Source organism: Etheostoma cragini, chromosome 23 (genome assembly GCF_013103735.1).
Source record: "Etheostoma cragini isolate CJK2018 chromosome 23, CSU_Ecrag_1.0, whole genome shotgun sequence".
Classification (NCBI taxonomy): domain Eukaryota; kingdom Metazoa; phylum Chordata; class Actinopteri; order Perciformes; family Percidae; genus Etheostoma; species Etheostoma cragini.
Window position 1 is genome coordinate 8,357,458 of NC_048429.1, and position 26,660 is coordinate 8,384,117.

The 26,660-nt window shown below is 40.5% G+C and overlaps 4 protein-coding genes across 5 annotated transcripts; 2 read left to right on the top strand and 2 right to left on the bottom strand.

The window, feature by feature from the left end:
* Positions 1–309: 309 nt before the first annotated feature.
* On the bottom strand, positions 310–6,909 carry smo (smoothened, frizzled class receptor). Its single transcript, XM_034863711.1, has 12 exons — positions 6,648–6,909; positions 5,552–5,751; positions 5,219–5,428; positions 4,965–5,137; positions 4,643–4,862; positions 4,399–4,522; positions 4,167–4,259; positions 3,707–3,815; positions 3,278–3,463; positions 2,492–2,640; positions 1,556–1,690; positions 310–1,460 (listed from the first exon to the last, which is right to left on the bottom strand). The coding sequence occupies exons 1-12, from the start codon at positions 6,907–6,909 to the stop codon at positions 847–849; spliced, it is 2,475 nt and encodes an 824-aa protein (XP_034719602.1). The 3' UTR covers positions 310–846.
* Positions 6,910–10,043: 3,134 nt separating this feature from the next.
* tspan33a (tetraspanin 33a) lies at positions 10,044–15,873 on the bottom strand. The gene is made up of 8 exons (XM_034863723.1): positions 15,514–15,873; positions 13,482–13,539; positions 13,063–13,190; positions 12,621–12,695; positions 11,902–11,997; positions 11,622–11,750; positions 11,373–11,534; positions 10,044–11,250 (listed from the first exon to the last, which is right to left on the bottom strand). The coding sequence occupies exons 1-8, from the start codon at positions 15,613–15,615 to the stop codon at positions 11,149–11,151; spliced, it is 852 nt and encodes a 283-aa protein (XP_034719614.1). The 5' UTR covers positions 15,616–15,873; the 3' UTR covers positions 10,044–11,148.
* A 1,488-nt stretch (positions 15,874–17,361) lies between these two features.
* LOC117938817 lies at positions 17,362–18,798 on the top strand. Its single transcript, XM_034863724.1, has 3 exons — positions 17,362–17,637; positions 17,946–18,127; positions 18,328–18,798. The coding sequence occupies exons 1-3, from the start codon at positions 17,487–17,489 to the stop codon at positions 18,751–18,753; spliced, it is 759 nt and encodes a 252-aa protein (XP_034719615.1). The 5' UTR covers positions 17,362–17,486; the 3' UTR covers positions 18,754–18,798.
* Positions 18,799–19,983: 1,185 nt separating this feature from the next.
* On the top strand, positions 19,984–23,608 carry LOC117938813 (zinc finger protein ZFMSA12A-like). 2 transcript variants are annotated; one of them, XM_034863720.1, is made up of 8 exons: positions 19,984–20,098; positions 20,310–20,512; positions 21,035–21,145; positions 21,350–21,445; positions 21,551–21,661; positions 21,800–21,920; positions 22,161–22,361; positions 22,452–23,608. In XM_034863720.1, exons 1-8 carry the CDS (start codon positions 20,074–20,076, stop codon positions 23,480–23,482), a joined length of 1,899 nt encoding a protein of 632 aa, XP_034719611.1. In that variant the 5' UTR covers positions 19,984–20,073; the 3' UTR covers positions 23,483–23,608. The 2 variants fall into 2 exon arrangements, with proteins under 2 accessions (XP_034719611.1, XP_034719612.1); XM_034863721.1 differs by having other exon boundaries at positions 19,984–20,092.
* Positions 23,609–26,660: the final 3,052 nt, after the last annotated feature.

The following is a 26,660-nucleotide window of genomic DNA, read 5'->3' on the forward strand; positions in this document are numbered from 1 at the left end:
GGATGAGGAGGAGGGACAGGGAAGCTAGTCTCGTTTTGTTTGAAAATACTTTGAACGACAACAAGAAGTAAGGTCACCCAACATTGCTTAGAGCACCTTTAATATGGGAAGGGAGATAATGGTTAGTACCTCAATTTAACTGTACATAAACACAAATCATTACTTGCTTGGTAGTGAAGTGAAGAGAGAAATAGAGTTTAACAAACATTTAAATTTAACACAAAAGATAACCTGGGTTAAACAGTATTTGCAAGTAGCCTGTAGCATTTTTTTATTTGATCTGTATGGGCTTCTGCATGAGTCATATTGTACTGCCCTGCTGGGGTAGTAAAAATAATAATACACAAGCTGTCACTAGAAGGTTGAGAATATAATAGACTTTCAAAAGTTTTATTGACTGCCTTCATCTTCAAACTTCCTTACAGGTAATTTCAAAGACGAGTTTACTGTCGCAATCAACAATTCATCCGTGATACCCTGACTCACCCTGCTGCATTAAGAGTTAAATGTTGTCACAAACAGGGCTAGGCGGATCCTAGCTGATGAATGCTTAGGGCTGTCAAAATAAAGATATCTGTTTCAAGCTACATAAAGTTTAGCTGCCTCAATTCTCTTGTCGTCATGGAGTTACCTTTGAAATTGTATTGACACAGAGTATAAAAAATATTTTTTCATTAACTTATTCACAACATTTTTTTTTTTACTTTATCCCTTTGTTTTTTTTAAATAAAAAATTAACCGAACAGCTTAGTTCCGTCTTGACCTCTGGGCATTGGGAATTAGGTGCACTTTAGTAAGAATTTTTAAAGCATCCAGCACTTTTTCAATATATTGTAGCTATTTCTCTTAGAAGTCAGAGTCAGCATCCATAAGCTCCGCTTCCATTAAATTGGTCCGGGAGTGAATGGGTCCGTAGCCAGCCCTTCGGCCTGCCGGTACCCGAGCAAACCTCTCTGACAGCCCATCGGGGAGATTCATCTCCCCAGGGTAGCGGGAAGATCCCCTGGGCTGCCAAGTGGAGGCAGAGGGGAGGCAGCGTGGGCCGAGACCTAGATCCTCTGGGCGGTCATTGAAGGTTAGAGGGTTAGAGAGCAGGCTGCGACCATAGCTGTTGTGACTGCTTTGGTAGGGCTGGTAGGAACATCTCTCCTCACAGGACAGGGGGTGGGAGGGTAGGGATTCTAGGTAGGACCCTGGCAAGACTTCCTCCTCCAGCTTCTGCTGCTGCCTTTGCTGTTCTTGCAGATTAGCGACCAGACTGGTGTGGCACGGCAGTTTGGGCAGACGAGGCACAGAGCTGCGACCAAACTCCCGCTGGCGATTAGCCTGGTGGTCCACCGCCTCCTCCATTGGACGCACCTCCTTCTTCCTCTTCTTTTTCTTCTTTTTCCTCTTTATCATCTCTGGTGAAATCTCAGCCTCCACCATCCACAGCCTGTTCCTCTCCTCCGGAGGTGGCACTGTGAAGAAATAACAAAATAAGTTGGTCATTGACAGCCCTCTGGAAAAGAAAAGGGGGCGGAAAGGATTGATGAGTGTAATGGCCAGGTCTCACCTGGAGTACCAGTAGGAGTAACAGAGATGTCCTGAGGCAGGATGGCACCTCGGCGGGCCACCATCTTAGTCACATGCTGCGCCCAAGCTGATGACACATCGTTCGATGGTTCATTTATTTCAAAATTGATTCCAGCTATGAATGAAACAAGACAAACCACAAACTCTCTATTTAGGGACAACTGAGGAACATTTTAAACCCAGCACACACTTAATGGCTCCCCCGCAGTGCCTTTATAGCCCCAAACTGCTCCAAGCTAAACAAGCATGCCAGCCACAGCAGCCTCACAGCTTACATGAGCAGAAGAATGTGTCATGCAGTTCTTAGCTACAGACATAACAGTTGTTACAGTCTGTGTAGCCTCAATGCCACAAAAAAAACACTGGATTGATTTTTGATTGACTTGATTTTTACATCAGCACACATGCACAATTACACAATTTTTGACATTATATTACACACCAAAGCCAAGTGATGTGGTTCCCCCAAATCTAATATATATATATATATATATATATATATATATATATATATATATATATATATATATATATATATATATATATATATATATATATATATATATATATATATATATATATATATACACACATACACACACACACACACATATACTGTATATACATTTTTCCCTCATTTTTTATTACTTACCTCTATTGATATCTATCCATGATCCATGTACATTCACAGCGTTGAAAAACTACATTTAAAAATGTATCTGTTACAAACAATTACTAAGAAATAGTCCCGATTGGAAACCTGTAATATCTGCATGGCCAGATACTTCTTGGGATAAGTGAGAAGCAGTGTAGCAACTCTTTATTTAAACTTAAGTCAGTCTAATCTATCCTAAAATATCATTTAAGGCATACTCAGAATGACTCAACTGATATACTGAATAAACGGACTACTCACCCACTGGTCCATCGTGGGACACGGTGTGCATGCTGAAGGACAGCTCCTTTTCGGGGTCCTTGTGAAGCTCCTTCCTCAGTGCAAATGCCTTGGCAATCATCTTGCTCTTCTTGATCCTCTTGGGCTCATTGTCACTACGACCAATAATCCTGACACAAGAACAGAAGTATTGTTCAGAAAGAAAGTCACTGACATTGTCTGATAATTTGAAAGAGCGAACTGAGGATCCCATGTTTAATGCCATCAGCAGCCATGTAATCTTGGGAGAGAAGCCAATATCTTACACATTCTCTCATTTTACGTCACTCTGGATGATGTCTTAAGCCCACACTGAAAACAATCATTCCAAGCAGCACAATTACTGTTGTTCTTCAAAGCTGGAAGGAAACTAATTCCTAAGAGTAAAATCCGAGTCACAACGAGCCCTTATGAGTGCTTTTACAAAACCAAGGATTAACACTGCGCACACACGGGGGACACACTGTAAGATTTATCTAAATGTGCCTCCATTCTTTTAAATGATCAGGGTGAAAATCCCCCATATTCAAAGATGTTTGGCAGAAAAAAGTCTAGTCTCTTGGTTGTCTGGGTGCATAGAGATTGGACTGTTCCCACACTGTTATCATATCTTTAAAACCATATATGGACGTGGAGAGGCATGTAGCCATCATGTGAACACAAGCAATGAGAAGAGACTGATATGAGAGATATGAGCAATTGGAAAAGAGTATTTCAAAGACAGAAATATAATGGTTAATGTTATATTTCCCAGTGATGTTTGCTTACTTGCACCAGCTCCGTTTCCAGATGAGGATGGTGGCCTTGGTCCAGACCCAGGTACTCATGGCAATTCCCGTCCCAAACATAGAGAACAGGTTGATTTTCTCCACCATCAGGCTGGGCCGGTTCTTAATGGTGCATTCTGGGATTGGCTTGTTGGTCTGAGAGGCGATTGTCACGTTGGCTTCACACCTGTTGAAAACATCCCAGAGATGTTCAGTCTATGCCTGGACCATGCTACATGTGGCTTCCTACACCTTCGAGCCTTATGAATGAGGCACATTCAAATATTTGATCTGCTAAACAAGAAAGTCTTTTAAATGTCAGGGCAGGAGAGAGCTGTAAGCGGAGCAATTGCACGTCAGTTTGGAATCTCAGAAGCATCAGTTTGTGGATTTCTTTGTGGAAGGTGAATGAAATGAATGAAAAACCTACAGCACATATTCTCTGAAGCTCCTCTCCCACTCAGCCTGGTTGAAGAAATCGTAGAAGTGGCAGCCAAAGGTGATGAAAACAAAGCCAAAAGCCAGGAATCCAAATATACCTGACAAGGAGACATAGATGTCAGAGGTGAGATACAAGACACTTGACTCTTACTATTATGGAACAATGTGAAACAAGAATAATCTATATAATCATCTAAAAACAGATTATTTATTTAATTATTCTTTCTTTGATCATTTTCCTCATTACAAAAACGTGGCCTGGGGATAGAATTTGAGAATAATTATTCATTGATTGTGTTTTGTTGCCCAATGACATGCTGCTGGACTCTTAAACATTTCTCCACCTAACACCCAGGTCTCAACTGTGATCATAACTAGGATGGTTTTTACCCTCATACTATTTCTCAGGTCACCAGTGTGGCGTGAAATGACACCAGATGAGAACATACCAAGTCTCAGCATCGTCTCGTTGATTTTGCTGGCTGCTTTTTCACTCAGAAGTCCTGGGTGGTTACTCTTAATGGAAAACAAAGTCATGACACCTAAAAAAAAGGAAATAAACAGAATCAGTCGGTGCTGGTGGTGTGGGAATGAATTAGAGCAGCACTTCTGGAGTGTCACATAGCTTGACAGATTTTTAAGAATGGTTACTGAGCCGTTTTACTTAAAAACATTACTGACCTCGAATGAGGAAGTAGCCGCCGACAACAAGCACCACTCCAATGGGGGCCAGCACAAACCCAGCACGGTATCTGTAGTTTTTGTAGCCTACAAAACAGATCCCACTCACTGAGTCTCCATCCACCTGTGGAGCACAACAGAGCCACACCCAATGAGAAAAAAGCTAACATTTTCTCATAACTGAAAACCAATTTTCAGTCACAGAGTGTGGGATTGTAAGCGGTAAAACAGACTCCCTACACACCTCAGCGATAGCCAGGATGGCCACAGTGAGGACAAAGGGGACGGACCAGGTCACCATGTGGAAGTAGGAGGTTCTGCCAGACAGGGGCTGATGGGTGGTGCCGAGGGCTTTGAAGGAAGTGTGCCAGGCGTAGGTCAGCATGACGAACCAAATCACACCCGACATCAGGGAGTAGTACACGATGATGAAGATGGTGACGCATGACAGTGTCTCTGAAGACCTGTGGAGGACAGACAAGCATGAATTTGACTTTAAGGGATACATTTTCTAGTAGGGAATGATCTCTAATCTCATGATTGATCAGGTGAAGACATTCGCTTACGATGGCTCCCCGAGTCGCATGGTGTTGTCGCTCTTGCACACAATCTCGTCGCGTGCTCCATCCAGGAACTGGGCCAGCCAGCCGATACTGCCCACAAAGAAACAGGCGTTGATGTAGAAGAGAATGACGGCTGGGTAGCGGTTGGAGTTCTTCCAGTCAGCAAGAAACGTGGCCTGAAACAGAGGACATTATAAAAGTCAGAAGATGCGAAAAAAAAGTAAAACAGAATTATGAGTACTGTACTTATGTCTCACCAAGGTGAAGAAGGTACAGAGGAGGGTGATGGTGCCGAAGTAAGCGATGTAGGCGTGCATGTCGTTGTGCTCCTCCTCAGTGAACAGAGGGTTGTCACACTGGATTCCGCAGCCCTCCACATCCTTGTACCAACTGGACTGAATGTCTGTCTTCACCAGGGGAGCTTCACACTGGCCAGACATGTTGAACTTCAGCTTCTGCACCTCATTCTGCACACAGAGAACGCAAGGGGAAAGGTGAGGTAGCCTGACCTCTGACCTCCAGTGAAAAGAGACTTTTCCCTTTGGGAATCAATATAATATCACACGGAATTACATAACAATGAAGCATACCGAACAGCCCACAGGGAATTTGTCACATTTGAGGAAACTGGGCCATCCTCTCTCCTGGTCCACGATGCTACATGGTCGACGTGTAGCCAAACACAGGCTCTGGCTGGGCAGCTCGACTCGACCGTTCTCACATTTGGGCATGTAGACGGCACAGAGCAAAGGCTGGATGACCGACCAACAGCGAGGAGCGTTCCGCAGACCTACAACAGAAAGACAGTCTTAAACATCCTGAAACAGCAAGACACGAGTGATGTACAATAAGACACGTGCCTCATTTATTAAACTGATGGTGGTGACGGTGATCATCAATAGGGATGAGAAACTACGTAAATCAGTTTGATTATGACTGACTGACAGAATGCAAAGATTCATTTGATGAAGTGGGATTTTGTGGAATATAAAATATAAATTCATCCCTGAGGTTTCCTGGACATATTTGCTGTTATACAGGAGCCAGAATACACCATATCCAACAATACAAATGAGACTCCTCTTCATAATGGGCTGTGAAGCATTGACCTGGGTCTGACAGGTCTTTAGTGAGTGCTTATTAATGTGAAGCAGAATATCTAAAAGGGTTTTATTAGTGAAACTCTCTTTTTGTTCGCTCCCTAACACCTATGATTGATTCCTTTTGTTGCCCTAACGGCTTTTAACCCTTCATTTCCTGTTGAGGCTCTCTTCTCGTCTCCAGACTCCTCATCACACCTCATTGTCATTCCAATTGACATTATTATCATATTTAAACAACTCAAACAACACTGACTTTCTGTGTGGAACTGATCCCAATGCTTACATAGCCAGCTATACATTTACTGTATTATTTAATTGATAGACATTAAAAACATTTTTTAGTTTGGAATTTGAAGTCATGGTTTACAGGATATTTTTGGTAGTCAATAATTGATTCATAGTGAAATTTTAGTTATTTATCATCACATTCAAAATAAGTAAGTCATGTTAATAATGAGCATCTGTTACAACTGTTTTTTTTTAATTGGCTTACATAATGAATACCACTCTTCTTCTGCGAGCTATAAACTATACAACGAGATGGAGAATATTTCAAACTTTTTTTGGACTCATCAAATCTCACCGGACCACATGGTCAGCTTCTCAAAAGCCTCTTCTTGGGTGCTGGAGTCCTCTGCCAGGATCAGGGAAGTATGCGTGTACGGTAAAGGCGATCCCAGACATGTGTTGTATTTAAGTGCCTCACAAGTTGAGGTTTTCTTGCACTTATCTTCAAATATCGTCCCGTTTGGAGACAACACCGCCCCCGAGCCTGAAAGCCAGGCAGCCCAGACGCAAAGCATCCCGTAAAATCCAACAATGGGGCCCCGACCCTGGGAAGACATCTTGGGAGAAGAGATTCAACTGTGCAAAAACGAGATCAAATTTGAACTCTAGTGCTTTAGCTATTCTGTTTCCCAAAATACTCAAATATGAAGTATTCTTCATTAGATTTGGAATAAGTCTCCAAATGCGGCATGGTGAGGGAAATCTGCGGGGCGCTTCAAAGTTTTCTCGTAGTCCTCACAAAGTTTTTTATTCTGCACTTCTCGTCCGATCCCTGCTGGATCCTCCTGAATTCCTTCATTATCCAAATTCCGACAGCTCCGAAAAATGTCCTCAACTATAGAAAAAACACATCGCCTTAACTCAAAACCATCAAAAGGATGAATTTGAAGCATTTAGGCTGGGTAGGAAAAAGACATCAGGTCGAGAAAGTTGCAGATTCGCCCTCCCCCCACTTCCACAAAACTTGCCATGAAAAAGTCTGGATCTCTGTAATAGGAGCTCTAGCTCAGATGCACCACCCACTTCTCCGTAGCCCCCCTTTTAAAGATGGCACACAAATAAGATGAGAAATGATCCTACATCTCTCTCTCCCAAGTAATGTTTTTCTACCGGTGAAGTGTCTGATGAGAGGTGTGTGTGGCTGTGTTGTGTTCCTGAGTTGAAGCTCAGTGTCTGGTTGTTTTTTTTGTCTCTGGTATGCACATGGTGGGGGAGAGCCAGAGCAACGAAACCTCTCCTCCCATCCCCCTCTGCAAGTGGAAGAATGTGCCTTATGGCAGCATCTCAAGGACCCACAGAACTACACAGACCCCCATTTGACAGGGATTCTCTTGTACTTTCTGCAGAATCATACACCAGTAGGATTTTATACATGTCACCTGTGCCAACTTCAAGGGAGTACATTTTAAAATGTCCTAATTTTTATGAAACCCCGGGAGGCCCTCAGACCTTCAATCAAGCAAATCATGACCCAGGGGCTATAATCAGTGTTGAAAGAATTATCCAGATCCTTTACTTAAGTAAAAGTACAAATACCACACTGAAACAAATACCTTGTTACAAGTATTAGTCCTGCATTGAAGGTTACGGCTGTGCATGTAGGATGTATTTCCCTCTGAGATTTAGTGGAGTAGAAGTAGAAAATCACATGAAAAGAAAAGACTACAAGTACCTTAAATTTGTACTTTAGTACACTACTTGAGTAAATGAACTCAGTTACATTCCACCAATGCCTTTTTAATCTATAATGAGCTTTTATATCTTTAAATTAGATATAGATTCACATAAAGGCTGCACAAGAGAGAGACGTAAGCAAGCACACACGGAATATACATTATATACAACATAGTACCTCAGACTATATAAATGAATTGTGTTGTTTCAGAAGAAATCCAGAAATATATAACATAAATAAAGGAATGAGTATGAATAATACATACAATATATACATATGTATGTCATATTATGTACAGTACATGTATTACACACACATTTCACAAAATTAATACAATATTATGAAAAAACACTGTGATATACAACATACTGATACTTTATATGTGGCTCAATCTGCACTGATGATGCAGACTAGATTGGATGACATAGATACTATTAAACAGATTTTTTAAACACATTTCTAAATGTTTGTTTATATTGTATATTGGTGGCTGTTTTCCTCAACAAGACAGTCTGAATGTCTCAACCATTTTTTATAATAATGTATCACGAATTACATCAAGTTCTGAACAACTTTCACATGTTTATATGACAGTAGTGTGCAAGTGAGTGTTTGTGTGGAAGGGAGAGAGGGAGGGAGAGAGGGAGGGAGTGGAGGGACACAGTAACTCAAAAGTACATTAAGTCTGTTTCCTTTGGGACATTAATGATGGGCTGGACTTCCTGTGCTGGTTAAGGTGGCTGAAGGAATGTTCCAAAACTGCTAAACATGAAAACTAATGTACAGAAGAACACTAAACTCAAACAGAGTCTCATTTCTTTGTGCTGGTTTAAGTTTATTCTACTGTGCTTGATTATGCCAAGATACCAGTAAAAACTAATTTCAAACTGGTCCAACCTCATCCCGTGGTGTTGTTGTTATCGCATTATGTGGACGGTGCACTTGTGGTATTTGCATGACTGCCGATGCTTTGTTTCTCTCCTCGTGTTCTGAGAGTAAAACTGGGTGAACTCTCCTCCCTCCTCTGTGTGTGAGAGTTGTGAGTGCCCGGGCTGCAGTGCTCTGTGTGAGGCTGTGTGTGGTCCCTGGTTTTTGCCTCTGACTCACCCAGGCAGCCATGTTGCTGTGGGCTTCAAGGATAAAAAAAACACACACACACACACACACACACACACACACACACACACACACAGTTGCTATTACTAAATGAAATACCAAATGCTTGTTACGCATTAAAGGGGAAAATCACAATAAGAGAAGTTACTACAGCTTTTAATTAAGATAGACATTTTACGTTTAGATTGTGGACTTAAGTCAAAGACTGTCAAACAGTCAGGGCTGTTTCTGCTCCCAAAGATTACAGGCATCAGGTTTCAGGCCGGGAATGCCTTACAACTCAGGTTTTCATTTGCCAGGATGAGAAATGGGGTGGGGATGAGAGGTTGTGTTGGTATATGCTTCTTCACAGTTACAGTAGAGCTTTTGCCAGAGCTTCCCCTTGGGAAAGAAGAAAAATGTAGAGAACCTCAAAGATTTTCCTCTAATTATACATACAAATATTAAATACTTGAATTTATAGCTGTGTGATGATTTCCACTGAAACGCATATCAAACAGTAAAACAAAAAACAGTAAAATACGGCTACACTTTCTTTTGCTTTCAGAGCAAATCCCGCTTTGATTTGTAATTTATCAAGAAAAAAAAAGAGGGTAAAATGGTTTATTTTTTATTTCAAATAAATCTTTTTTTCAGTCAGAGAACCTTAACCACTGATTGGTCATAAAATAAAAAGTTGACCTGTTCTGGGGAGCGCATCGATGAAACAACACAACAGCACCTCAGGATATCAAATCAAAAAGTTTTTTTTACTGAGAAACTGGGAATTCCCCACTTCTTTTGTGCTTTAGTTGAACATTTTTTACATTTTTGTTTTGAAAAAAATATGAACGTGAGTACAGGATTCAAACACACACACACACACACACACACACAGGACTTTGTACAAAGCCTATGTGGTTTGGCAAACATTTACTTATAATGGCAGCATATGGAGACAAATGCAGGCTGTGAGCTGGCTAGAATGTGAGGAGGAAATGACATCATGTGCAGTGTCAGGTCTCAGCAAGAAAACCAAGTAGCCTAACATGGCCATTTTATTATAGAGAGTGTTTACAGTTAATTGTCAATTAAAACCTTAAAACCCATCAAGTAAAATGGTTATTTTACTGTACTGTTACAATGGTCAATTCATGCATTTCTGGGGCCCAGAGGTAAATACTTTTTAAATACATTCATAGGCTTGTGAAAGTACACAACACTACATACCACCTAGCATATGTGCATTACTTATGCTTTGTCTTAAAAAACAATATCAAGTAGGTTGACCTTTCTATTTGACACATATTTTAACTACAAATGGAAAACACAGTTATATTTCAAGTACGCATTGCTAATACGTTAACATAAACAACCTCAACCAAATGTAAGATGTATCTCCTAGATAAGCAACATTGCTGAGAATGCATAGGACAGCCTGTCTGTCGCTCTTTTATTTTGAAAGAAAAAGTCTACAAAATCAATACATGTTCTTAAAAAAAAATTCCCTTTTCAGTAAGTTAACATTTGCAGAATTATGGATACAGTGGAAAAAATAAAAACACAAACATGCATTAACGCCCACTCCTATTTGGTGTCTTTGACACACAAAAAAGATTTGTAATAGATTATACTGATTGCAGTTCTTAAGTCAAGGCCAGTGATCCCGTCAATATGACAATGACGTTGCTTGTACCAACTACTGCATGGTTTGGTAACTACAAACATTGTCTATGTCCAGTAGGTAGTGACAGAGTCCTGTTTCTCCACCTGTTTCTCTTATGTGTACTGTCCTTCACTTCCATGCCAAGTGTTTGAAAGCACATTCATGGTTTGTCCACATGCTGGCTCTTCACTAGTCTTGTTTTGTAGAAGTCCAAGACCAATGATACCAATTGGTCAATCCAACCAGAGATGACAGATGTTTTTCAGGCATTTGTGGTTCTCTCCCCCCCCCCTCTACCATCTCCTGGTGTCACCGTGTTTCTGGTGCTGTTCATCAGAATCTGGTCTGATCTGACATGGGTTAGCTCCACGGGTCTGCACGGTGCTTGAGGTTGTAGTTCTGAAGCTCGATCTGGTCTTTGATCTGGTTGATCAAAATCTGAGACAAGAGGATGCCAACCAGCTGCAGAAGTGAAAACACAAACAGAGGACTCAGCAGCTGGCTACAAGAGTTAGTCTCTACTCTTAGAGGGGTTAGGGGCTTTGAGTTGTGTTTTGGTATGTATGCTTTGCACCACATCCTACCTGTGGTATGGCCAGTCCTAGGGCAATGCCTCCCAGTAGGAAAAGGTTACTGTGGATCCAGTTCACCATTTTGTCTATGCAGCCATTGGTGTGGATGTGGTCTCCAGCTTTAATGTACTCCAACTCCTGCATGCCCTGGCCACACATTGTGTTGATAACCTCCTGCTCAAGTAAGCATAAGTAGGTAAGATAAATACATTTAAAAGCATTCACACAAAAACATAACTGCAGTCTTGTAAAGATAGTGACCTTGTCTTTGGGTATGATACAACAGGAGAAGGGGACAGAACAGCGTTCTCTGCTGGGGTTGTCCTTCTTACAGTTGAAGTAAATGTTCTGGGACCAGTCGGTGTACGTCACACCGCCACAGCAGCCAAACTGACGACACATACAAACATTTGAGATAGAAGAGATTAGAAGACATGTGAATGAGGTGTGCATATATTATTGCTCTGGTATGTATGATGACAAAATGATGATGACGTACAGTGTTTATGGTATGAAGTCTGTATTTGGAATAAATCCTTACCTCTTTCTGACCAAAGTCAATGAGGTTTTGCAGATCAATGTCCTCTCTGTAGTGGACGATAGCATTGTTGATCATCTCAGTCACTCTAGTCCGGGCCTTGGCAGAGTGTAAATGTGTGAGTGCACAAAAATATGCATGATGAAGACACAGAAGGGTTATATAACAGTTTGATAACAAATATGATAAATCCAGCTTCATGTAAACATCCTCATTTCTAATGAACCAAAACCACATCTGACAACCCTGCAGCAGTTACAGGCAAAGCCCAGGAGAGGACAGTGTTGCACCATTCTTCACAATCAAAGGACAGTAAATAAAAAGTTAACTCCCCCCCAAAGTCCCCCAAGAAAGACTATATAAATAAATTTTGTACATTTTTCAAGGTGCATCAGTCTTATTGTAAAGTTTTGTTGCTCACAAAAGATTAGATTTTAAGTACATTAGAACAATATAATGCATCTAGACCTTCTGTGGGATTTAGTTAAAAAAACATGACAAAACAATAGTATTAAAAACACAGTTATAACAGAAATGTAAGTATCCATGGCAGGTTTGACCCTATTATAGTTCAGTCAACCAATTAATCACCAGGAGTAATTTAAAAACAGAGAATTAAGCATTGCAGGCACAGTTTTTGTAAAAATGATTATGTTGGAGATGTAAAAAAGCAAATACACAAATTATTCAGACAGAGAAAATCCTCCATGTTGTTCCATTACCTTATCAGAGAAAATGAAGCCCAGGATGCCTGCAGCCAGCTGGAGCAGGAAGATCACTGTCAGACAGATACAGAACTGGGAGGGAGGAGGAGAGGGAGAGGGATGTTTACAGCACTCTACAATCAATCTGTTTCTGTTTAATTCATTAGATTACAGATTTCATTTACCACCCCTACTCTAAAGAATGTGCTGAAGACATTGTAAAAAAAGAAAAAGACGCAAGTCACCCAAAGATTGCAAAAATTGTAAAAGAGGAAACAACGTTGTTATTATTGAGCAAATATAAAGATACTGCTGAGATGATGTGGCAGCTCATGTTGGCGGAGCTTAAATCTGACTCCATGTCATACACTATGTCTCTCTCTGCACTGTTACACTGTAAAGAAAAATCATCTATGCAGAATACACTGAAGCCCGGCAGTAGAAAAAAATCCTGACTTACTGTGTTCAGAAGGCAGATGTTTTCTCGCAGGGAGCCCACACAGCCACAGAAGGTGATGATGAACATCAGGACCCCCACGACCATCAGCATTACAGCGGGATCCACTGACAGACACGCCAGAGCTGCCTCTGAGAAGAAGAAAAGAGGGGTTCAAAGACTGGTGTGAAGAGAGTAACTCAGTTTCTGTTTTGAAGAACAGAATCATTTCCTTTCAAACAGTAACAGGAAACATTTATGAAGTGTGCTTTCAAGTATCTTTGTCCAGATTTGTTAGCATTCTTGAACAACACACATTTGTATGCAGTTTTTCCAATGTGTTGTTTGGTGAAAGCAGTGGAAGCAGGCCCTGACACTCAATACTCCCACTGTTTCTCACTCAACATGAAGAAAGACTGCGCCATCAGTGAAGGATTGTTTACCTGCATGTTTCATCATGCGCGCGTATACGCCGATTGACACCATCACCAGAGATATTACCTGAGGAGAACATAGAGAAAAAAAGATTTCTTTGTACATAGTGCATCTTGAAAGGAGAAATAGGCAGGAAACCACACAGCAGAGGAGGTGAAGAACCATTTTTATGTTCATACTTCTCCAGGGAGGGGCCCCACGCACCAGAACAGTTAATCAAACATATGAATCACAGCCAAGGCTGTACTGAGAATAAAAAGTTAATAGAAGAGTGTAAAAGAGAATAAAGAGCCTTTCACTCAGCGTTCCTCTCTCAGTCTCAATTGAATAATAGAGAGCCCTCAGAAACCCTCCTCCTACCCCGAGTGAAATGGATCCAGTTACCACAGACACTGCACCTTCTTGGGGTTGGACTAGGGCGAAGCTAGATTTTCTACCCCTTTTGTAAAAGTTTAGTTTCACAGTGGATAAGCCAGTTCTGAAAGGCTGCTTCTTTGCAATAACGTATGTTGTTGTTTTTGTAGAAGTCTAATGAAATGCAACAGTTTTGTGAAATGATGTGCTAAAACTAAGTGGTCCCCAAATGCCATTCATGTGTTGGTTACATAACTGATCCACTTAGTTGGTTAAATGCCATTGTACCAACTCAACAAACAGCTAATTACTACGATTATAACAAACATCCCATGACATTTCTAGACTCGAAGACAACCGTGCATTTGCGGTTATCATCGGTATGTCAGATACAAAGCCCATTGTAGCCAGAGGCAACAGAAATGACAACACATTCCACGTCAAACAGCTTCAAGTTTTTGCACAGCCTTATCCTGTTTGTACATGGCCAGAAGTCATGAACATGGCTGACACACTGGTATAGGTGTGTAGAAGGAAATGGATAAAGGAAAAGCTCTACACACTTTATGTCTAGCATATTATAAAGAATAACTCCAAAAAACGTCAAACTTTTGGTCAGTTCATGTTCTCAATAGGTTCAAATATGTTTAAACTATAATAGTTCTCTTTTAAGATCAGACATTTTCTACAGCCTTTTATGCTCGCAGCAACAAAAAAGTCTCCACTAAACCTCAAAAAGTTTAATGCAACAATCTGCAACAACTGATGTAAGTCAGAAATCTCCTTATGTTATAATGCCTGAGCACCTGACGCTGAAACCCACTCATATGAACTTTGGTTTGTTTAAAACCTACTGCCGAGCTCAGCGGTAAATTTCAACTAAATTCTTAACTTTTAAAAAAGAATAACATTTTGTAATTCCCTCAGTCAACACATAGATTTGTTTGAGAAGTGGGGACCCACTTGTGCAGGGCCCCATAAACATATTAATCAATAAATGTTTATGTTCCCTGGCAACCAAGTAGTCATGAAAGGAACTATAGCCTGAAATCAAACCACAGCAGTTTTGTTGTCTGGGTGCAGCTGTTTGAAACATTGTGGTTGAGATCACAACAATATGTTATATGTAAAAAAAGGTTCTGAGCTCTCTAAATCCGCTCTGACAAAATCAGATGATACATTTCTGATTTGCATAATAAGAATAAACTGTGGTCTCTGACCCATTGCTGAGCAGAAAACACCTGGTGTGTGTGTGTGTGTGTGTGTGTGTGTGTGTGTGTGTGTGTGTGTGTGTGTGTGTGTGTGTGTGTGTGTGTCAGCCATGTATGACGACCTTCCTTCTTCCTTTTTCCTGGACACTGTTTCACTTTTTGTAAAACACCAAAGTTAATGAACAACAAACTTACACAAAACAGTGGATATTTCAACTGTCAGCAGACAAAATCTAGATCTCACAATCAATCACAAGATCTCACGTTTGGGTTTTTAACAAAAGTAGTAAACATAGTTTGAACCTGAAATCCTGAGAAATATCCTTCAGCAAAGAGTTTAAATTAAGCTCCCAGAGAGCAAATTTGGTTTGCCAAGACCACGCAATGATTAACCTGCGCACAGAGTAAATAAAGGTCACCACACGCTTTGAGATCTTTGTGACCCATTGTTTTCAATGGCAGAATAGACACTCACCCAGAAAATAAAATTAAACAAGAACAGTAGATATTTGACAACTGGACTGACAAAGGAGTAGTCCTCGCCAGCTCCAGGTGCGCCTCTGCGTCTTCCTCCCATGGTGACAAGTATCCAAGCGCGTGTTATCCAACTTTGCGCAAAAAAGAACGATTAACTGTAGGCTATGAAAAAAACGAGTTTCCGTAAGTAAAACCAAACGTTGATGACGAGCTGCTGATTTCCTTCTAATACTTGCGCCGCCACGTTACAGTGGGTAACGTTACCAAGCTGCCGAAGCGCTGTCTGGCCAGCACTGATAGGGCGTGCGTAAAAAAACTGGGTGTGTTAATGTGTCTCACGCCCTTACCGGTGATCATATGATAGGCTACCTGGAGCAGCAGTGGCTCCTGATTTCCTTTTTTTAAAGGGCCCAGGATTGACCCTGAGCAAAATCAGGAACAGTTAACCACTTTATGAACGTTTTGTATGCTATTATTTTGGATGTGTTAATGTATAATTATGATACATTAGAATACTTGCATGTTTTTGTGTTGTAGTTCTTCTTTTGCCATTAAAAAGTAATACAAAAACCTTTATTTACTTCAAGGTGGACAGATTTACTTAAGTAGGCCATACTTTTTATTATTATAAGTATTATGAATCTTATTGGATTTAAAATTAGCTCATGAACTAAAGTTTTAATATCACCACTGATTTATAGGCCTACATTCTAATGTTTTCTTAAAAAGTCTGTTACTTACACTAAGACATTTGAACCTACATTCTCTGACTGGATGATTGTCACTCTATTACATGCAGCATTAACAGTTTTAAAAAGTGGCCACAGATTGTTTTACCAGTTAGGCCTGTTGATACGTAAAGCTATTTCAACAACTCCCCCCAGAGCTTCACAAAGATGGGAATTTATTGCAGGGCTGCAGTATTCGGTTCCGTTTGATTTATTTTTTGACTGTTGAAATTGATAAACTAAAGGGTAATAGGTCCACAAAAAGAAATCAACTGGCAAAAAGTGTCATTTCCCAGTATGCACTGGGATGCACAACCACCACTGTATGTTATGTTATTTTTACAGTCTGTAGGCAGTTGTTCTCAATGTATTTACAGCACAAAAGCTAACCACATCAGAAAAATATTACCCACCCGATTATCATGCGAGGTCGTCGACTCGAGTCTGTTCGGTGTGTTCCATGCCATCTTCAGTCAGAGGAGCAGTCGGCCTTCATTTTGGCCGATTTTACTTGTTGAATCGGCCAGTGGGCAGTTGGACTCAATGACCAATCTGACTTGTGGAGTGTTGGCCCTGGACGTGACGATGGTGAACCTACCAGATAAACAGTGATGGCACCAGGATGGCAACACACGAAAAGGAAGGGGATAATATAAAATACAAAAATCTGTCAGTATAAAGAATTATACAGAAAAAAACAGAAGGGGGGAAATTATAACAATATTGACAAATGACTCATGGTGGATCAGACAGGACTAAATGACACCTTGTTTTTAATGGGGAAAAAGAATAGGGAAAACTGTGAAACCTTTGGCGTTAAAGAAAATGCTGAACATGTAATGAACTGCACATTAAATGAGGTGGAAAGACAGGTGTTTACAGATAGGTTTCAGGAGGCAGGGCAGGAGTGGAATCGGATAGGGACACTGGGATCAGAAGAAGAGGTAAGAACCACTGGGAAGGAACTAATTACATTTTTAGAAGAGATCCTTCAGAGTTGATGAGCAGTAAAATTGTAAAATGACTTGACGTTTCACACTCCAGTACAGTAGGTGGCGGTATGCAACTAAAAGTTGTTTGCAAGCCACCATTAAGAAGAAGAAGAAGAAGAAGAAGAAGAAGAAGAAGAAGAAGAAGAAGAAAAAGAAAAAAAGAAAAATAAGGTGGCAAAGATGGCAACACATTCTATCATATCATCGTTTGGATTATATTGTATTGTAATTGTGTTGTACCTTGGATCATCATGACTCTGTGGACCGACGCCCTCGAGGAGGAGCTGATCAGCATGGTGGAGGACAGGCCGCCGCTGTACAACATATCTGAAAAGAACTATTCTAATCGAGTAGTGAAGACAGACTGCTGGCGTCAAATCACGGAGAAAATAAATATATCAGGTAAGATTTTTCATCTTCTACATAATTGTGTGTACATTCCACATAATTCACGAAAGACAGTAAGAGACCGCAGGCCGGGTTGAAACGTTGCCTGTCTTTTATTAATCTAAATAGCCTGTGGTGTGTGGACATTAGCCTGCATTGTAAATACATCGAATTCACTAGCAGACATTGTGTAGAATAATCTCGATTAATGCAGGCCATACCTGAGTGATTGTGTTATTGTGTAGGAGGTTGGGACGCGGACACTTAATATGACTCATAGACCGTTAATATTATGATATGACTCAACTCTGGAAACTTTTCAGAGAAAGAGACGAAGAAGAAGTGGGAGTCCCTGCGAACACAGTTTACCCGCTATCGCAAGCTCTCTCCATCCGGGAGTTCTGGGACAGACAAGACTCCCAGACAGCTTTGGATACTGCGGAGGTTACGGTTTCTGGAGCCACATACGAAAAGGAAAGAAAGTGTATCTAACCCCACTCACACGGTATGAACTCTCTCTCCCATTGTTAATGAGTACTCATTTGGCATCTGAATGAAGGCCAAGTGGTGTTCATTATGGACTTCACATATACTCTTATCCATGAACTTCCCAGTTCTGTTTTGCTTAACTGACAAAAATGTGCTGCTTTTGTTATGACTGCATTGATCCAATGATATTAAATCACCTCTTGTGATTTCTTTTAGGAACCATCGGGCCCTACTCACACCAGTTTAGGCGCCACTATTGATGCTTTGGACACCAATCAGGATGAGAAAGATTCTGTACTGCCGATTGCAGAATCTATATTTTTGGACCCAAGCTTTGAGTCAGCCAGCACCAGCACGTCAGCTGGAAGCCCGCAAAGGCCTCCTGCAAAGCGCAGCAGGAAATCTCCCAATGATTCGCTGGCAGACCGATCCAAGGGACTGATGCGCACGATAGAGGCAGCGCTTCACAGAATGTCTGCAGAGGGCAGACCGGACTTCATTGCAGTGGCCTGCCAAAGCATAGAACAAAAGTTCCGGATGGTGCCACCACATCTCCTGCTTCGATTGGAGAACAGAGTTCAAAACCTCATTTTTGACTTTTTTGAAGAGCACAACCTGAACACACACACAAATCACTCTTAATATTTGTATTTGTGCTTTTCCCTTTGATAATTCATACATGTTATACTTGTGATAGTAAAAGCATATCTTTGGATAAGCAAATGTCCCTGTATTTTTTCAACTGTCCTTATGATGATGATGATGATGATGATAATAATACTATTAATACAAATGATGTGGAACTTGTGTGTTTAAACCCAGTCCACTGTAACATTACATTTTCAGCAACAATGTCTTGCTACTCTTAATGTGAATCACCTTCACCCCATTTCAACACAGTCTACACGTGAATACACTACACTATTATTGTCTTCTATAAAAGGCAAAGAACTGCTCATATTGCAACTGAATGAAGGCCAGTCAGTGTTCCATTCCACTGATCCTGAAGACTTTCGTCAGATTCTGAGAGGCGTTAGTCTTGCTCATAATAATAATCGGGTTGGTGTGTCAGGGGCCTTTAGGCGCCACCATTGTGGCCCACGTTAAAACAGAGTAGCATCGGCCTACCCTGTTCATCTGCAGACAGTTCACCCAGGAGGCAGTTTATTCCTAAAAACATTATTGTTGACGCTGTACTTCCTCGGCCCCTCCAGCTCGTAACTAATTATCTACGTATGCACACTACATTCATGAACTTGACATCTAGAAGGCTGATATTGAAAAAAACCCCATTTAGATCAGATTAGATAAGACGTTATTCATCCCACAGTGGGGAAATTCACTGGTTACAGGAGCAGTTTTTCACAGTAAAAAGCAAACAAACAGATAATGTGCAAAAAGTACTGAATGAATGTAAAGTGGCATTATATAAAAGGTGTTGTAAAGAAAAGTGGGGTGGCCATGGTACGAAAAATATTGCTAAGTAAGTAAGCGATGTGAAATTAAATTAAATATGTAATTAAATAATAAAGCAAAACTAAGTTACCATAATATAAATGGTATTTATATCTACACCTAAGGAAGCACTTAGCCTGTTTTAAATTACTTTAAATTACTTTGGTTTATGTTTTGTTATTAATGTAGTGTTTCTATAGTATCAGGTTTTTAAAGGAATGTAGTTCGATTTATTTTAAATATCAAGAGATTTCATCTGCCTACCGCTAGAGGAAGCTCACGTACCACCAGTGGTCCTTGTACCAGAATCGTGTGTTTGTGTGTGTGTGTGTGTGTGGGTGTTTAGTCTTCCCTTTAAATATCCATCATTTTATTCTGAAGGAAATCGCACACGGGACGATTTAATAACATCCGTTTTACCCGGAAGTCATGAGTATTTCCTTAGCTAGCTACTCGTCCAGATGAATGCAAAGTGGAATTATTTTCTAGTCGTGTTTAAACTAAGAAATGGCGTGGAAAAGCAAAGGTTTGGGTAATTATTTATTCAGTTATCGGCTAGTGTACGTAGCTAGTTATTTTACCAAATAATGCAGTTACTAATACAGTTATTAACTAAGCTGACGTTAGCTTATCCTCGGACAGATTTGTGATCAAATCGCTTGTTAATGGTCATTTGAGCCTCTGTAAATACAATTTACCTTATTCATTAATCCCATTACGCTTTTCTCCATCGTGCTTTGCAGGTTCCCCTCTTCCTCCGGCCTCCTTACATCTCCTTGTCCCGCCAGTCAGACTAATGTCTGCGTTCATATGGCAGATAGTACAGCAGCACAGTGTGATGCAGTACGACAAGCTGGTGGACTTCATCTGTTTGGCGACAGAGATTGTTCCAGATCTTCTGAGTCCCAGCCAGAGAGCTCAGCTCATCCTGGGCCTGAGAGCAAGGGTGAGGAATAGCTACTCGGAACTGTGATCCTTTTCTTTGTTAGAAGTATTCAATTAAATTAATAATGCAAAACCTCTGAATGCCATTGGTGACAAGATGTTGCGTTCACTGGCCCTCGTACCTTTTTTTCTCAGTGGCTCCAAAGGACACATTTGAAATTATGACACATAAAGTTATTATTCCTATTTTACTTTTTTATGAATGTTTTTTTTTTGTAATTCTAGTGGTAAGGTTTTTTTAAGATCATTTTTAGTGCATTCTCAGCCTTTATTTTGATAGGACAGCAAAAGCCTTGGAATGGGAGAGAGAGGGAATGACAAGAAGCTTAGGGTCCCAGGTCCTAGTCGACCCTGGCCGCTGCGTCGAGGAGTAAACTTCTATGGGCCCTCTTAGTTGGGATGTTAGTAGGCCTATGTGTCTTGTTATCACTTACATGTACAGTGGTCCTCTCCTATAACCGAAATTGCCCCTGCTGTGTCATGCTCTCTGAGTTACCGGTCTCCACCCTTTGCCTTGTTGCAGCTGGTTCTGGAGCTGTGTCGTGGCGATGGCGTCACCAACCTGCAGACCATCCAGAATCACCTGGATAAGATTCACACCTGCAGCGCTGAACTGAGCTCCACTGATCAGATGGTGTGTTTTTTTTTTTTTTTAAGAAAATGAGCTGTTCCACACACTAAACATCGACAACACACATTTAGAAAGCCAGGGCGTTCTCTCATAGTCCTCAAAAATATGGAGTTCCAAAATGAATAATCTGTAACCTCATTACTATTAATTATAATTCATTTAATAAATATTATTTTTTTAACTGTATTGTTGTCAATTTCTTAACAGGCCAATGGTGATATACTGAAGACCTCTTACACCAACTTTGCCAGTCTTGTTCAGAACCTTTTGACTGTTCCTTTTGAAAAGGACTTCTTCTTTCAAGTAAGTGAGGAATTAATATTTCTTAAAGATCAAGAGGATGGAAAGGATAGAGATTCACCAACCATTTAACGCAACGATGTGTTGATAATTTGGCTGTTTCTGTAGGAGGTGTTTCCGGAAAACTACGGCTCTAACTTTGACCAGAGACTGCAGCAGCTGGTGTCAGAGTTCCTGTCCAGGCTGGAGCATCTGCTGCCCGTACCAGACCTACAACAGGTCCTCCTGTTTTTCAGTGTGAAATGTGTCTAGATGTCACTGGATTTTCTTTTTTTGTGCGTTTACGTTGGGGTCTGTGCCCAGACAGTATTGTTTCTCTTGCCAACCTGTATCTCTGTGGTCTTCTCTCTGTCTCAGACTGCAGCATGGCTCACAGAAACAACATCTGTGTCAGAAGAATTAGGACAGCATCTGTCGGAACCCTTTGCTCTGAAGACTCTGCTGCTTCATCACAGAGAGGCAGGGACACTCAGCTCTGGTAAGTTTAACAGAAAACGCAAGAGGACCAGAGTTCCATCTGTGCAAAAGAGCAAGGCTGGAAAAGACAGTTCTTTCTTGTTTCCTTCCTTCTATTATGCTTTCTTTCTTACTTTGTCTTGTTTTTGTTCTTTGACAACAAATGCAACTTCTTTTCAGATTTTTACTAGGAATTCATTCTCCCATCACTATAACAAGTGACTCTAATGTGTAAATAAGAAATGCCTTCCTCTACCAACAGCTCATTCCAGCAGTGAGGGTGACATTTTGTCCACTCTGGCCCTCCCTCCTCGATCTGGACTGGAACGGGTTACTGAGCCTTACAGTGAGGACGCTGATTATGACAATGAGGAAGAGACTCCGGCATCGGAAGATTTAGAAGAATACTCGAGTCGAAGCTCAGATGCCACTGGAGATGATTTGTTGCCAATTAGGGAATCAGGTTAGAAACAATCAGTTGCAGTTGCAGATAAGACTTGGTCCAAAATCTTATTTTACTAACTTTCTGTTTTTCTTGCTTTCGTGTTTTCAGATCCGCTATCGCGTTTATTCATCTGCCCTCAGTGTTCATTCGCTCACCGTCTAAAGAGAAAGGTCCAAGAGCACATCCAGAGAGAGCACCACGTAAGAGCTCCGGTTCAGAACAAACTATCTAGGAGGAAAAGCAGAGCAAAGATCGAGCAGAGAAGTAAAGACGTGACCGGTGGAAAAAAGAAAGTAGAAGGCAACTCCGTGATAAAGAGGAAACATAAACCAAAAAGCTGTATTAGAAAAAAGCGGGAACGTAAGCAGAAGAAGGACAACTTAGAAAACAAGGAACAACGTAGACGGAAAGAGCCCACGGGGGATGACAAAAGGTTCCTGAGCACGCGACCTGTCAACAAAAACTTCTCAGAAGAAGAAACCAAATGCCTGAAGTGTGAAAAGGTTTTTGAACTTCCAAATCAACTTAAGACTCACATGAAGCTTCACAGCTTCGCCTACTGCTGCACTCAATGTGAGAAGGGATTCACCAGCTCGTCAGGTTATTATCAGCACCAGAGACTCCACAAGAGAGGACGGATATTCGTCTGCAGCCAGTGCAACAAGGGATTCCTGTGCAACTATTCGCTCAAGCAACACGAACGCCTGCATGAAGGCCCCAGCAACCTGTGTACGATCTGCGGGAAAGGGTTCAGCAAAGCAGGGATTACAAGACACATGCAGATGCACAAAGGGGAGAAGAATTACTTGTGCACCACCTGTGGGAAGTCCTTTTTGTCCTCCGGGGAGCTGCTGCTGCACACTCGGTCCCACACGGGCGAGATGCCGTACACCTGCACACACTGCGGGAAGGGTTTCTCCAGCAAGAGTCACCTGATTGTGCACACACGGTCTCACACAGGGGAGCGTCCGTACCTGTGCTCGGAGTGCCCGAAGCGTTTCCTTACGCTGAACTGCCTGAAAAGACACACGCTCAGCCACAACGGGGTGAAACCATATAAGTGTCCAAGCTGTGAGAAAGAATTTTCCCAGCAGGGGAACCTGAAAAGACATTTGGCAACTCATAAACCTGACACGTAATGTGAGGTTGTTAGAAAGGAGAATGTAGTCATAAATAATGCCTTGTCTAGTTTTTTTTCTAAACCCCAAATCAAGTGTAAGTAATCAGTAGTAACAACTGGAAAGTAAAGTATTTGAAATTCCTCTGCGTAGGTTTCTTCATTACATCCAGTTACCAATATTGTGCATTTTAGCAGCTGGTTCCAACGCACCAATACCGATGTCCTTGTTTTGTTTTAGGCTTCTGCTTTGTGTCACCTTTTTTAAAACTTTTTTTCTCCAAATTCTGTACCCAACATTGCCGACTATCTTAAGTCATATTAAACTGTGACCCAAACACCCTCACACACAAAGCTGAATGTGTACATTAAAAAAGCTCCGAGGGTGAACACATAAGACAATTATTTGATGCACAAATTATCTTTCAGTTTTTAAATCCTGTGGGTTATTTGGAACATAAAAATAATTAACTTTAAATGTAATGACAGGTTATAGTACCTCGTTAGCTGGCTACCGGCCTTGGTCTATCAAGACACAGTGTGAGAAATATGACCTGAAATACAAACATAAAAGCAGAGCTGTAGGAAATGCAATTTATTTGCAATTTTTTAATAACATCATTCCTCAGATAAAAATGCAATGTTACAGGAATATACATCAGATATTAATTTAAAACTTGCTTTCAAGGGACCATACAGTCTAAATATACTTTTTCCTTTTTTTATTTACTGGTAGCGTGCGTTATAAGCAAGACAGACTCTGTCACCAATGACAGACTGACAAGTTACAGATACAAACTGTACATTACTTATTTACAAATCAACTTTTTGTTTGGTTTTTCGTTTCACTTTTTATTGAAAATAGGAGTAGAAAAAGTGATTGAATTAATATTCAGATTTATTTCATTTGCATTCTTTCCCTTTCTAAAATGTAAAATGAAGTGAATGAACAAAAATGAAATCAAGAACTCTCCATTAGAAAAAAAAGAAGATGAAGAAGAAGAAGGAAAAAAAAGGGAGTGTCAACTGTGAGACCGCGCAGTCATCACCGAAGAGACAAATGGTGACTGAGGAAACCAAATGATGTTGGGCCAGTGTCACTTAGCAACCTCAGAACCAATGATATCCCTCACAGTCGAGGGGGAGTGGCTTATGTTTTAAGAACAGTTACAAAATGACCACCTGCCTCCAAAGCTACCGCAAGTACAATTACACACTCTAGTTCACTTTTTTGACCATAAATAGTGCTGTTATTAAATACTACATTTAACAGTAGCGTCACATATTAATATTACAACAAATTGGTCTCTGTGTGAAAACCTCTCTCCATACAAAATAATAACAAACAGCTCAATCCTGTCAAAGGCCCTTTAACACTTTGCATGAGTAGTGAACTAAGACTACAAAAAAGATCATAAGACACTACTGACCAGTGGAGGACGGAGCCACATAGCCATGGCATTTACCCAGTAAATAAGGAACAGGGAAACCTTTGCCGGACACTACTGTATATGGAGCTGTGGACCACCTGCCTGTGAATCATCAGGCTGACAAAAGGCCGGCATCCCCATGCCTGGGTAAAGAAAAATTAGTTAACGCCTGCATGCTGTTAAAGAGGCGTTTCCACACCAGCAAGAAATAACTCACGGAAGAAAACACTGATAATGTACATGACGCTGCTCTCAGACGGGCCAACTCCATCATTACACACACTGGCATACAAGACCTGTTTGTTTCTAACTCTTTGTGGTCGAGTGTGGCTTTCTTAGCGAGACAAACCCACTTTGAATCAATGTTTGTAGAGATCCTATGTGTTGGCTAAGAGTTAAAATCTGATTCTTTATAAATGTGTACAAAACTGAGATGACATTTTCTTTCATTAAGGGATGTTAAATATCCAAACATAAATTAACTAACTCTCAAATACTTTAATTTTCCAGATATGTATGTGCATCGCTGCCCATTTAAGGGGTGAAATCATCATTTGTGTGTGCAATGTTAAGTAGATAAGTAGCCTATCAATAAAATTAGACAGCAGTAGATGAAGGGAGGCACAGTCATCTGTGGTGCAACAGAGGGGCTGTTTTACCGCTAAACACAGCATTGTAGAGCTGCTGCCACACCTCAGGAGCTCAGAGTTGTTAGCTGAAGTTATATCCTGAAGAAAGTCAATCTTAGAAACACTAGCTGGAAAAGTCCTTTCCTCAATCAACAAGCTGTGGGTGCAGCTTTCTCCATCAAAGTAAACACAAAGAGCAATCTCTGTGGCAGACTCAGATATTCTAACATGTGCAAACAGGGATCTCCTTTATGAGTTCTTATTGATTTAAGTGTGTGAGTGATAAAAGAAGGAATGAGTGATAAACACAAGGCTTTCAAGGTCCTTCCAATACTGACAGTTGTCCTAAATGTTTACATATGGGTGCTGCTGTAGGTGTTGCTACACAATGGGTGGGTTATGTATCTAAAAATCGTTTAGGCTATTTCTAAATCTATTAGGCAAGCAAATATCATCTATTTTGGTTCATTGAAAAAGAGAAGAAAATTTATCATTTTTTTGTTCCTCACCACCATCTCGAGAGAACAAATCCAACTGATCTGTGGAGACTTCACACACGTCTAGGAGTGTTTGAGTGGTAAACAGTATGAGCCAGTGCAGCACAGTATGCAGATGGTTGTTTTTTTTACAATACTGATCAAAGTTTAAACACTGCAATCAATTTGCCTCCAACACCCATCCAATAACTTAAAATAATTTATATTTATTTTCATATGGTTTCTTTTGATCCTCTGCAAAGTAAACTATCATTTGCCATCAAATAAATTAGCTATAGTTTGATTCTTTCTCTCTCTCTCTATATATATATATATATTTATATAAAATAGAAGACACTTGTAATATAATATGTATTTTATAGTATATTCCCTTTCGCATTCTGCTTCATTCCCCAAAGCGTCCATCAGCATTGATGTCAAGACATCTGTACAAGAGAAAAACAAAGAGACAATTTGTTTCTCCAGAACAGGGAAATTTGAATTAGATTGATTTAATTTGATTCTTACAACAGCCTATGCTGATTTTTTTTTTACTTAGGAAAAAAGTAAAATAAAATCTATATTCAAAATAGTCCTCTTAAAATAAGTTTGTCAGGATCAAACAATGATCAACAACACTTTGGTTTACAGGAAAATATAACATA

Coding starts and splice junctions, on each gene's coding strand:
- tspan33a (XM_034863723.1), bottom strand. CDS start 15,615: ATGGGAGGAAGACGCAGAGGCGCACCTGGAGCTGGCGAGGACTACTCC. Junction 13,540..15,513: donor TGTTTAATTTTATTTTCTGG/GTGAGTGTCTAT, acceptor TGTTCTCCTCAG/GTAATATCTCTGGTGATGGT. Junction 11,998..12,620: donor GCTTCATTTTCTCTGATAAG/GTAATGGAACAA, acceptor CACTCTGCCAAG/GCCCGGACTAGAGTGACTGA.
- LOC117938817 (XM_034863724.1), top strand. CDS start 17,487: ATGACTCTGTGGACCGACGCCCTCGAGGAGGAGCTGATCAGCATGGTG. Junction 17,638..17,945: donor GGAGAAAATAAATATATCAG/GTAAGATTTTTC, acceptor GAAACTTTTCAG/AGAAAGAGACGAAGAAGAAG. Junction 18,128..18,327: donor TATCTAACCCCACTCACACG/GTATGAACTCTC, acceptor GATTTCTTTTAG/GAACCATCGGGCCCTACTCA.
- LOC117938813 (XM_034863720.1), top strand. CDS start 20,074: ATGGCGTGGAAAAGCAAAGGTTTGG. Junction 21,662..21,799: donor CCGTACCAGACCTACAACAG/GTCCTCCTGTTT, acceptor TCTCTGTCTCAG/ACTGCAGCATGGCTCACAGA. Junction 22,362..22,451: donor GTTGCCAATTAGGGAATCAG/GTTAGAAACAAT, acceptor TCGTGTTTTCAG/ATCCGCTATCGCGTTTATTC.
- smo (XM_034863711.1), bottom strand. CDS start 6,909: ATGTCTTCCCAGGGTCGGGGCCCCATTGTTGGATTTTACGGGATGCTT. Junction 4,523..4,642: donor CCATCCTGGCTATCGCTGAG/GTGTGTAGGGAG, acceptor TGTGCTCCACAG/GTGGATGGAGACTCAGTGAG. Junction 1,691..2,491: donor GTCCCACGATGGACCAGTGG/GTGAGTAGTCCG, acceptor TTTCATTCATAG/CTGGAATCAATTTTGAAATA.